A 12,541-nucleotide genomic window follows, 5' to 3' on the forward strand; every position below is an offset into this window, starting at 1 on the left:
TGAAATCGTGATCTAGGACTGGATAGCTTAGCGGTTAGGGTGCTTATCTGCAAAGCCAGAGGATCCAGATTCAATTCCCCATGAACCATGTAAGCCAGATGTCCAAGGAGATACATATGTCTGGAGCCCATTCTCTCTCTCTCTCTACTTTCTCTCTGTATCAAATAAATAAATAAAAATAAAATATTTAAAATATTTTTAAAATTATGATATATATGTTCTGCATCTTGACTTTTTCACTTAAAACATGACTGAGCATATGCAAACATATGGATGTTTTCTTCTGATTATAATTGCTGGTCAAAGTTCATGCATATTTGAACTATGGGATGATTAATGTATATATTTGCATTTCCATTTTATTAGTAATATCTAATGTTTTCATCTTTTAAAGAAATAACCTGTAAACATCCAATGAACTTAAAAAAAGAGAAGGCTTATATTGTAAAATATATTAAAAGATCACTTTAATGCAAAAAATTGGTGAATTCTAATTTGCATTGTTATGTGTGACATCCATGGAAATATGATATTCACATTGATTTGAATCAAATATAATTCCTTTGAAAGAATCAGCTAAGAGGAGTGCTCTTGATGGCCATCCTCTAGCTGCTGTCCTGTATGAGATTTACCATGGTGTCCACTCCAAGACCAGTCTCCTCTGTGCTGCTCCAAGCCAATGAATGAGTACCAGATATTTGCTGGAGCTAAACCCTTCCTGCTGGTGAGGGCTTGCTTCTGTGGACTTTGGAATGGGACTGTACATCTTCTTCACTGAATCTTACTCAAAACTGCTTCACACTCTAAAGCTCTTCCCAACCAGTCCTCCCTTTCTTATGCCCTTCACAGATGTCAGAACTGTACCATGGTTAAAGGCTCACTCAGTCCTTTTTATCCTTTGTTGCTGGCATCTACTTGTACCTGACTTAACACAGGAGGAAGTCTGTTAGATGAATATATTACTTTTAAACTGTATGCTCATTTTCAAAGTATGGGCATGTACTCATACATATGTTTATAGGAAGTATGAAGTTAAGCATAAAAAATATTCCAAATGAGATAAAAATTATAACAATAATAGTAATAGGATTTATAAAAACTGCTAATTCCAGAGTAAACTATTAGCCATGCCCCAAAAGAAAATTATCACTGGAGGTTGTTCATCCCCAAATTTCAGGAGAAAATATGTTTAACTGGACTTGCAGGCATACTAGGACACTCCATATCACTGGTTCTACTTACCAGATGGAATCAGAACTGTCTTCAAAGACCTTGTTCCTAGAGTGGTATTTTCATACAAAATCTATGTTCTTCAATTTTGAAAAGTAGGTTTAACTTATTTATCATTTGTGATTGCTGGTATCTTATGTTCATATTGCCATTGATAATTTGTAATTGATACTGTCTTTGGTTTTTTATTACTTTATTACTTATGTTACATTTATTTCTTAAGCATTTTTGGCTATTTAATTTTTAAGAATATCAGTGACTTAGATATGATATGTTCTTATTTTACATTTTCATGGTTGCTAAAAACTAGCTTATACTTAAGCCAATCCCCTGACATTAATCAGAATCTCTGTCCTTTCTTCCAGAAAGGGTAGAATTTTTAAAAGGTTTCTCTACTATATGCCATCTGCCACATTTGAGACATCAAATATTTATTTCAATTTTAGTTGAATTTCAGTTTTTGCCTTATGCATCCATAATAATTCAGATGTAGCAAAAAGTTTTGCTATTTATTTTCTTTCCACTGTTTTTGCCTTGTGTTAGTTCCTTTCTTCTAATCATTTTTTTTCTTTAGTTATCTTTATGACTAATTCTTCAGAAAGATTTCTAGTGGTATTTTTGAGTTCTTATAAACATGACAATATGGTGTTTGTTTGAAATACATCTGATCATGAATATATGTTATTTTTCTTGCATGTCAATTGAACTTGACATGAAATTATAGTCTGAATAGTTATTTTTCCAGGCAGCATCTAGTAGTCTGACACTGTCATTCTTTCTTTTTGCCCCTCCCATTTGGCATATCATGGGCTTATTTAACCTGACGATGGTATCTTTTTGCATTTTGATTATCAGATGAGTACCTACTAATTACCATGTGTAAGTCTTACTGTATGGAGCCTGGAGGTGCAATAATGACACATGAAGTTGGTGGACTGGCAGAGCTTGTGTTCTAATATGAAGGGCAGATTGAATAATCATGTCAGTTGGTTCTTGCAATTTGTGGAACCTTTATACTGTCAAGTCACTATAAGCAGTGAATTAGTGATTATTGCTCCTCAGGCATATCAAGTTAGATTACTGTGAGACTGTAGTTTTTATTTTTTAATTAAAATTATTTTATTTGTTAGAGAGAGAGAAAGAGGGATATATATATACAGAGAGAATGGGCATGCCAGGGCCTTCAGCCACTGTAGAAGAACTCGAGACACATGCACCACCTTGTGCTTCTGGCTTAATGTGGTTCCTGGGGAATCTATTGATCCTGGCTCCTTTGACAGATTAAGGCAGGAAAGTGCCTTAACCTCTAACCCATCTCTTCAACCTAACTCTGGTTTTTAATCACTGATTTTATATACATACATACATACATATATGTGTGTATATATATATATATATATCTATATATATCTATATATATATATATATATGCTTATGAATTTTTCAACATAATGTTACCTTATTTAACATATTTTGTTGATTCATTGACAATGGACTTATGGCCAGCAGCACCAAAACTTATATAAGCATGGAATAAAATACTTAATCAAGCGCTTATTTTCTCTGTAAGTCAAATCAGTCTTCTTTCATTTAGAATCTTTGCCAGCACTTCCATATTATGCTTTTATGCCATTTTAAAGAACAAAATAATTAAAAGCATAAAATATGGACTGTCACCAAATGAGAATGAAAAGGACAGTTTACAGTAGGAAGCAAAAACAAAAATGTAGGTAGGTTAGGTTTTGAGGTCCTCCACTGTGCTGTAGATTTGTCTCTATGTTCTTTGTAATTTTGTCAGTTTCAGCTTTATATATTTTAAGATAATGTTATTTGATGCATAGAAATTTACTTCATTACACTAATCTCCACCTCCTAAATATAGTTTTCAAAGCCTCCCAAAATAGTGCCACCATGCTGGAGACAAGTATTCAACACACGGGGCTGTAGGGCAAGCACTCCATCTTCAAACTATAACACATCTTTTCATCTCTACCTGCATCTCGGCTTTTACTGCATGCATATTGATTTCAACAGTATCTCTGGTAAAGAGCAAGAGACAGATTTCTGCATGGGATATCATATAATTGTTCACTAAGGCACATTAGTTTGTGCAGTATTTTGGCAGGTTCCAAGGTTCTAGTGTTTGAGTTGTATTCTGCTTTCTACAATAAACAACCATTGGTTGCTAATAGTTTCTGCTATTTGATATCATAAACATACTGTGAAGGTTTTTGTCTTTGTTGTACTAAAAGTATCCTTTAAAATATTTTGTATCTGCTGTTTCAGTGTACTTGAATGGAGTATGTAAGTATAGGACAAAGTAGCCCCACAAGTCCTTACATATAATGTTTATTTTTGAAGAACAATAAGGCACTAAGTGTGTTTCTGTTTTGTCTACTAATTCTTTTATTTTACATCGTGCTATAACTACTTTCTGAAAGTACAGGAATGAACAAAAAATCGATGCTGGTTATTCCCAAATTAACCCAGATTTCTCATTTTCAATAATAATTGTGTGATACTTAAAAATCCCCCTTCTTGTTCAACAAATATTTTTTAATTTGGAAATTAGAACTTGAGCAGACAATTACAAGAATAGCATTAGCTATTCTGCAACATTTAGGTCTTCTAGTTGATTCTGCATATCCAAATCACAGACTTTAAGATAGAGAAGTAGTACATTTAATAAGTATACTTACTATAGCTATTTACTTTTACAGTAAACTTGCACATACTGTGACATAGTTGGCTAATAGAGTTCCAAGCTTAAAGCATCCAAGAAAAATTTCATTCTCATTTTCATGTAGAATGCTTACTTGTGTTTAAAAGTGAAGTCAGTGCTGACATGAAATTATTATTTACAAATCTGCTGCTGACATACCAAATACATTCAGTGCTAGCCTATGAGGTCATAGTGTTATTGCTCCAAAGATTAAGGATTACAAAGATAATGCAGAAGCATCCATTTGATTCAACACAACCCTGAAGCCATATTGTGGGTTTTGGCCATATACAAAGTCTATAGATGACCTTTAAGATATATTTGGAAAGTATTTTGAAATTTCTCCCCTACAAAAATCTTTTCTTTTGGTAATATTATTGTACAATGAAATAGCAATGATAATAGGCATATAAAAGTATTAAATAGCATTATTTATTACTGTTATCTTTTTGTCACAGAGTGCTCAAACAAGCAAAATTTTAACTGAGAAATTCTTGTCTGAAAGGAAGGAAAGTGAGGTTGTTTTAGAGAGTAATGGCAAAAGTTTTAAGGTATGTATAACTTTTGTTCTGAGTTGTGACTTGGTCACTCTATCTGCCTATGACCAGTATATAGTTTTTGTATTTATAGCAATTCAAGAGGTTCTTTCTTGGTGTTTATTTATTCTGGGAAATTTGTTAATGGTGTCTTTGTTGAAGGCACATTTCCTCTTTGCCTTTCTGGCACTCAGAAAATACTATCCACTATGCCATCTGCTGCAATTTTTTTTTTTAAATTCAGCTTTCTAATTCATTTTTCCCAAGAGTTAAATGCTTAAGTAAATATGCATATGAGCCCTTTGACCAAATGGGGGAGGTGTTTGTGGCCACAGCAAAGTAGAACTGGGTGTTTTCAATGGTGACTGGAGATACACTTCAGTGTCATTGCAGAGCATACCAGTCTGCTTATCAAATGATAACAGGACCAGAGACAAAAGGACCCAGTGAATGAAAGAAGACATATGAAATGTATATAACTGCCTTATTATTGCTTTGACATTTATGGGAGTCAACTGGGAAACAATTTTTACCTTCATTAGGGCATTCAGACCTCTGCTCCACCTTAATTTCTTAGGCTGATGAGCCCACACAGTAGAGAGATTTAGCATCCTGGGACAAGTCAACTACTCTTTCTAGTCAGCTAACTGGGTTGGTCTTTCTGTTTCTTCCCTTGCTCCCCCACATTTCCAGGAAATGGTTTTGGGTGTATGAAGGAAGGTGGCAGTGATCCTGGGTCAAAGTTTTTTTTTTTTTTTTTTTTTTTTTTTTTTTTTTTTTTTTTTTTTTTTTTTAGGTAGGGTCTTGCTCTAGCCCAGGCTAACCTGGAATTCACTAGGAAGTCTCAGAGTGGCCTTGAACTCATAGCACTCCTTCTACCTCTGCCTCTCAGGTACTGGGATTAAAGGCATGTGCCACCATGTCCAGCCCTGGTCAAAGTTTTGTTGCCTTCTTAGCAAATGTGTGTGTGTGTGTGTGTCTGTGTGCATGCTCACACTATGTTTTTCCCTAGTGTGGGGTCATATTACTCATAATCATGGTTTTATCTCTAGCACCTACAGAAGTGACTGTCAGGTGAAACTAATCAAATCAATCAATCCCACTTTTCTGAGTTGAATAGCCATTTTCACTTTCAAGCTTGTCGTAGCAGTACCACTTCTTCCTAAGTATCACAGAGTCCCCTCTTTAGAAGCTGCTTCCTCCGGCCCATTCTGCTATCATCACAAGACACAGCTAAAGTTATATCACTTATGTCTGGCTAAACATAAACCTCCACTTACCACATAATATGAAGCCAGGGTTCTTAGCCAAACCTCCTGATTTGGACTCATTACATACTTCACACTAAGTTTCTGTTTCCATCTAACTTCCATCTAACCTATACTCTTCCCACATTAGAGTTCTTGTGGACTAAAATTGCTGAGCCTTGACATTTCCTTATTCTTGTGGGGACTAGTCACATGACCTGGGGTGTTCTTAACTTCTTTTCAGTATGTAGAAATATTACTGTGTTCACACAACAGTGATGACACTGCCTTTTTGAAGCTAGTCTGTCCACATTCTTACCTGCTCAGAACTGACCTCTCCTGCTTTCTCTTCATATCTGATTTGTGCCTGCTTAACAGTCATTGCCACAGTTGTTTTGGATTATAGTTATCACTGTTTGATGGTTATATAGGGGCATTATACACACTTCCTTTGTACCCTAGTGTGCAATTGCTTTTTAGCTCTTTGGATGCAATAGAACTAGTCTTGGTGACATTATAGCACATGGTAATGTTTGTGTGGTTCTCTCCCCAAAGCAAGTAATTGAATTTCCTTATGATTCGAGGGGTCTGTATAGGGGGAATTAGATTTCTCAGGCCACACTACTATAGCCCCATAGCTCTGCACATCTGTTACACACACACACACACACACACACACACACCCCTACCTGTATCACTAACCATATCGAGAAGCTTTGCACTATAGCTTCTTGTACATAGCAGTTCTTGATGTTTGTTATCTCAAGCTGAAACTTTAAATCTAATTTTAAATATAATATACTTCACTATATTAATTAAAAGCTTCTGTGTCCTATTCCTCCCTAAAAAACTCAAATCAGTAATAGCCTGCATCTTAATTACTATTTTTACATTTAATTAATTTATATAAACAATTATCAGTAGTGTTTAACTATTATGATATTTTAGTTTCATTAGTAGTGATGATGCTTAATATATGTTTTTAATTTGATTATTTCACAGCCTTTCATACTAAGAAAATCAGCATCATATGAAAATATCCCAGAATATTCCAGTGCAAAATATAAAAAATTAAAGGTATTAAAATGTTCTGTCTTTTACTATCCAAAATAAATGTATTTTTAGCAACAATAATCACTTTGTTCTGCTTCCAAAAACATAATGTTTTACTCAGTGGTACATTTTGAATCAATTATAGTTTATTGAGATAGGGAGTTTAACAAATCTTTCAGGATTAATATATCTATTTTCTGTTAGTTTATCTTAAATTCACAACTTTCTTATCTGTGGATATTTGGTCTAACTTTGTTTGCTACAAAGAAAAACATCCATTAGCAAAATGAAATACAGTTAATTTATTGACAGCAGCTCAATGCATAAGAAATGATATATCAAGAATTCACAAATTGATATTATGGAATAAATATTTTAATTAATTTTACTCATTCTTTCAGTTTTTGTGTTAAAGAAAATTACAGCATCTTTTTTATTTGGATTTATAGAGAGCATTTACTTTCAATTAAAATACATAAAATCATAATTAATATGTATCTACTTTGTAATGTCTATAGGTATTTGGCAAAACCCAACCAAATTATACTTTAACTGCCCCACTATTGGCTTTATGAATTGTTTTTCAATAATCTTAAAAATTTGATCAGAAATTTAAAGAACTAAATGAAATGATTATTAGGTTATTCTATAACATTAAAAGAAAGGAACACAACCAAAGTCATTCTACATAAGTACAAAAAAATCGAAAGAAAACTATAAATCAAATTTGTTGATGATCTTAGACACAAATTTCTGAACAAAGTGTTTGCAAACTGGATCAGCAGCACATTAAAAACATTATAATTTTTTTCATCATAGATATGTGAGAATGGTTCAACTTATGCAAATCAATCAATATAATATAGCTTATAAATGGAATCAGGGACAGAAAACACATGATAATCTCAATTGATGCAGAAAAAGCATCTCTTCCTGATTAAATCACTGAAGAAACTAGGAATATGAGGAATAAATTCCAATGTAATTGGGCTGTATGACTTCCCTATAGCCAACATTATACTACCTGGGAAAGACTGAAAGCATATTCTCCACAACAAGAAGATGGAGAGAGAGATGAGTGTCTAATCTTCAATATAGTGCTTGAAGTCTTAGCATGACTAATACTGCAAGAGAAAAAAAAAGAGTTACAAATGGGAAAAAAGTTAAGTTATCCCTATGTATAGATCATATGATACTATACTTAAAATATCTCAAGGACTCCACAATGAAACTGTTATATCTGATAACAGCAAACTAACAGGCATGGAATAAACAAACAAAAATTAGCTGTTAGGAACTGGAGGGATGGCACTTGCTTGCAAAGCCAAAAGACACAGGTTTGATTCCCCAGGACCCATGTAAGCTAGATGCACACAGTGTTGCATGCATCTAGAGTTAGTTTGCAGGGACTAGAGGCCCTGGCATGCCTATTCTCTCTGTCTGTCTATCTCTCTCAAATAAATAAAATATTTAAAAAAATTAGTAGCTGTTCTGTCTACCAATAATGAACATACTAAAAAAGAAATCAGGAAGAGTCCTATTCACTATAGTCACAAACAAAGCAAAACAATTAAAAAAGAAACAAGGAATAAATCTAACAAAGGAAGTAAAAGAACTCTACAATGAAAGGTATAAAACAGAAGAAATAAGTTAAAGATCTCCTATGTTCATAGATTGGCAGAATTAATGTGAATGTGGCCCTGTTACCAAAAGTCATCTACAGATTCAATGTAATCCTCATAAAAATTCTAATGACATTCAGAATTCCCTTGAAATTAATATGGAAACACAAAAGACTAGCTAGCCAAAGAAATCCTAAGCAAATAGAACAATACTGGAGGTATAGTCATGCCTGATTTAAAAATATATTGCATAGCCATAATAATACAGCCAGCATGACACTAACACAAAACAGGATTGCAGAAGGTAGGACAAAATAAAGGAGCCAGAAATAAACCATACCACTATGGCCATCTGATTATCAACACAGATTCCAAAAACATATGTTAGAATTATATAGCCTCTTTAATAAGTATTGCTGGAAAATGGTAGAAGAATAAAGCTAGATCCCCATCTCTCACTCTGTATAAAAATCAATTCAAACTGGACCAAATGATTTTTATGTAAGAATAGAAACTTTGGAATTACTTAAGTCAAACAAAGGAAAAACACTTCAAGATAGCAACAACTTTCTGAAGAGGGCTCTAATACTACAGGAATTGATAGTAAGAATTGACAGATGGGATTGAATGAAATTGAAAAGCTTCTATACAGCAAAGGAAACCATCTGGCAAGTGTAGAAACATCCCAAAGAATGGGAGAAAATCTTTGCCAGGTATTCATGTGTTAGGGGATTAATGTCCAGACTACATAAAGAACTCCAAAAATTAAACACCAAAAGAATGAAGAATCCAGTCAACAAATGAACAGAACAGACACTTCTCCAAGCAGCAGGTCCAAATGGTCTATAGATACACATTTAGCCATCAGGGAAACACTAGTCAAAACTACACTGACATTTCATTTCCTTTTGATTATTTATTTAAGATACAGCAGAGAGAGGGGGGGTGGGGAGAGAGAAAGAGAGTGTTAAGAAAGAAAGTTAAGAAAATGAGAATGAATGGATGTGCCAGCACCCCCTGCCACTGCAAATGAACTCTAGACACATATACCACTTTGTGTATCTGGCTTTATGTGTATAGTGGTGAATCAAACCCAGGCCATCAGGCTTTGCAAACAAGTGCCTTTAACCACAAAGCCATCTTTTCCAACCATGATGATCCATTTTGTCCCAATCAGAATAACAGTCATTGAGTAAACAAATGACAACAAATTCTGGCAAAGATTGGGAAAAGGAAGCCTTATGCATTGCTGGTGGGAGTTTAAATTTAGGCAGGTACTGTGGAAAATCAAGAAACTAAGCATAGAACTATCATATGGTCCAGTTTACCTCTTCTGTTTATATTCCCAGACAAATCTAAGCTAGCATAGATATAGCTGCATACCCATTTTTATTGAAGCACTATTCATAGTAGACAATTCATGGAGTCACTCTGGGTGCCCATCAGTTAATGAATGGCTAAAGAATATGTAGCATGAACACAATGGAATATCATTTGGCTATAAAGGAGAATGAAGTCATGTCATTTAGGGAAAAATCGATGAAGCTGGAAATCATCATGTATGAAATAAAACAGACTCAGAAGGAGAAATATCACATTTTATCAAATCTGCAATCTAGATTTTTAAGACTTGAAAGTACAGGATAATTCTCAAGGAAAAGGAAAGACATCAGTGTGTAGGAGTGCAGGAAAATAAATATGGTCAAAGTATATCACATATGTGTATACAATGTATACATAATAGAGAGTAAATATATTCAAGGTATATCGTATCCATGTATGAAAATGTAATTAGAAAACACATTTTTTTTTTCTGTTCTTATTTATTCAGGCTGAGCTAGAATTCACTATGTTGTCTCTAGCTGGCATCTGTCCTTGAAATCACAGTGATCCTCTTATGTCTGCCTCTCAAGTGCCGGGACTAAAAGCATCCGCCACCATGCCTGGCTGAGAAAACCCACTTTTTATGCAATTAATATGTGCCAGTGAAATTTTTATAAAGATAAATGAGTTAATTTTTTTAGTAAAGTACCTAAGGTATATTAACCCTAGTTGAATGGTATTAATTTGAAATGTAAACAGATTGATTTTATATTTTTGTATCTTTGTTTCCTTATTAAGAGACCAAGGTCTACAGTTGAGTTGAGGAAGAAAGAGACCACTCCACAATTCGTGGTCAAGGATGACACCCTGAGCAACATAAAAGATCTGCAGTTCCAGAAGGAGAAGGAGCAGGCGCGCCTGCTCACCAAGCAAAAGCAACCAGATGCACCCTCCTGGAAAGGAAGCGTCGACAGTCTCCTGGACAACCTACAGGATAAAGACAGTTTGACATACTTGTCAATGTCTCTCATTGAAGCCTCAAGAAAAGCTGGCATTAGTTACATTGTTTATCCCAGGAAAAGGAAAAAGAAATGGAAGAAAGGATTCGCAAAAATTAAACTTGTGTATGAAAAGTTATCCAAGCCTCCACGTAGACTGAAAAGGTCTTGTCCAAACTATATATTTTTATACTTTAAGACATGCACGATAGTTTTGGGACTTAATTTTATAACTTCTCCTTGTAGTTATTATTTTATTGTCCACTGAAAATATTCTGAGAAATCAACTCCTCATTACAAATATGTGCATATTTTATAGTAAAAATATGTCAATAGTTTAAATTATTTATTTAAGACTTAATTATTTAAATAATTGATTTAAATACTAAATCAGCTGAAAAAGAATCAGTGGACAGAGAAAAGTAAACAATTTATTTTTATTTGCTACAGGTTGTTTGGTACACGAAACCAATCCTTGTTCCAAAGAAATACCACCCTTTCAAAAGTCAAAATAAGTTGATGGTAATTTTTTTGCTTTTTTTGGTTTTCTGAAGTAGGGTCTCACTCTGGCCCTGGCTGACCTGGAATTCACTATGTAGTCTCAGGGTGGCCTCTAACTCATGGTGATCCTCCTACCTCTCTGCATCCCGGGTGCTGGGATTAAAGGCATGCGCCACTACGCTAGGCTAAGTTGCTGGTATTTAACTGTTTTCTAATTAAAATTTTTATTGAATTGTGTAATATATATATATATATATATATACATATATATATATATATATATATATATATATATATACACATTTTTTTATGTTCTGGGCCTCTTGTAGGGGTCAACACACAAAAATAATTTTTCACCTCACTGGGAGCTAGCATATTTTAAAATGTGGAAGCACCAGCTATAATGACCAGTAAAACCCCAGGCATGTTCATATTTATACATTTAGAACAGAATCTTCTTATAAGCAAAGCATTGTGCAGACATTTTCCAAAAGATCTGGGATATATTTCTCTTTAGATATTCCTCGATGAAGGACTTTATTATGTTCTTTTGAAAAGTATTCCTAGTGATAGGGGAATAAACATTGTTTCGTTCACTTTATTGTTATGACACACTAGCTTTGCAAAAGGGTTTGATACTTTTGGTTGCAGTGAGTGACTTGTCTCAGAAGTCTGGAGCTTCAAACTTTGTAAGTATGAGTGACAGAGCAAGAGAGAATCAACCACACCGGGAAATGTCATGCAAATCCTGTGTCTCTGTATACTTGTTTCCCCTGCAGTGAGTGTAGTACTTGGAAGCTTTCTCAGCTTATCAGTAGGCCGTTTCAAGTAGATCTCTGTGAGTTGAAAAATGCTTTTGACAACAACCAGAAGTTTGCTTATATATTTTAATAAATTTACTTATTCCAAGAATTATGAGCCTTCACTATCCTTTTAAAAGAAAAGACACCATTTTGGCTACTACCTTGGTGACTTGCAATTCAAGGGTATCTTAGCAGCAGAAACACTGCTTCTGTGAGGTTTTGTACTTCTTACCAGTCTTTTATAATTTTGACTATAAGGTTTCAGCATTTAAGGAGATTTATTTGCCTCTTTTAATAACCTAACTTAAAATTTGCATATGCTGCCAACAGGAAGTAGAGGATGCACTTTTTGTTGGAGGAAATAAAACAAACTCTTTGTATCCTGGACAATCTATCAGCACTGCCTTTTCTTTTAAAAATAATAATTTTAACTAATTGACTATACCAGTTTACACAGGAAATGATGGTTATTTCAAAACAAGTTATAGTAACTAAAAGAATTCCAC

General features: G+C 34.1%; 1 protein-coding gene across 1 annotated transcript in view; it reads left to right on the top strand.

Moving 5' to 3' along the window:
- The window catches only part of Ttc6 (tetratricopeptide repeat domain 6), a 313,619-nt gene that overhangs the window by 144,993 nt on the left and 156,085 nt on the right, over positions 1–12,541 (top strand). Inside the window, exons 8-10 of the mRNA XM_045155567.1 lie at positions 4,411–4,503; positions 6,738–6,812; positions 10,532–10,896. Of these exons, the coding sequence (XP_045011502.1) occupies positions 4,411–4,503; positions 6,738–6,812; positions 10,532–10,896 (533 nt within the window). The remainder of the gene's footprint in view (positions 1–4,410; positions 4,504–6,737; positions 6,813–10,531; positions 10,897–12,541) is intronic.

The sequence above is a fragment of the Jaculus jaculus genome, chromosome 7, assembly GCF_020740685.1.
Source record: "Jaculus jaculus isolate mJacJac1 chromosome 7, mJacJac1.mat.Y.cur, whole genome shotgun sequence".
Lineage (NCBI taxonomy): Eukaryota > Metazoa > Chordata > Mammalia > Rodentia > Dipodidae > Jaculus > Jaculus jaculus.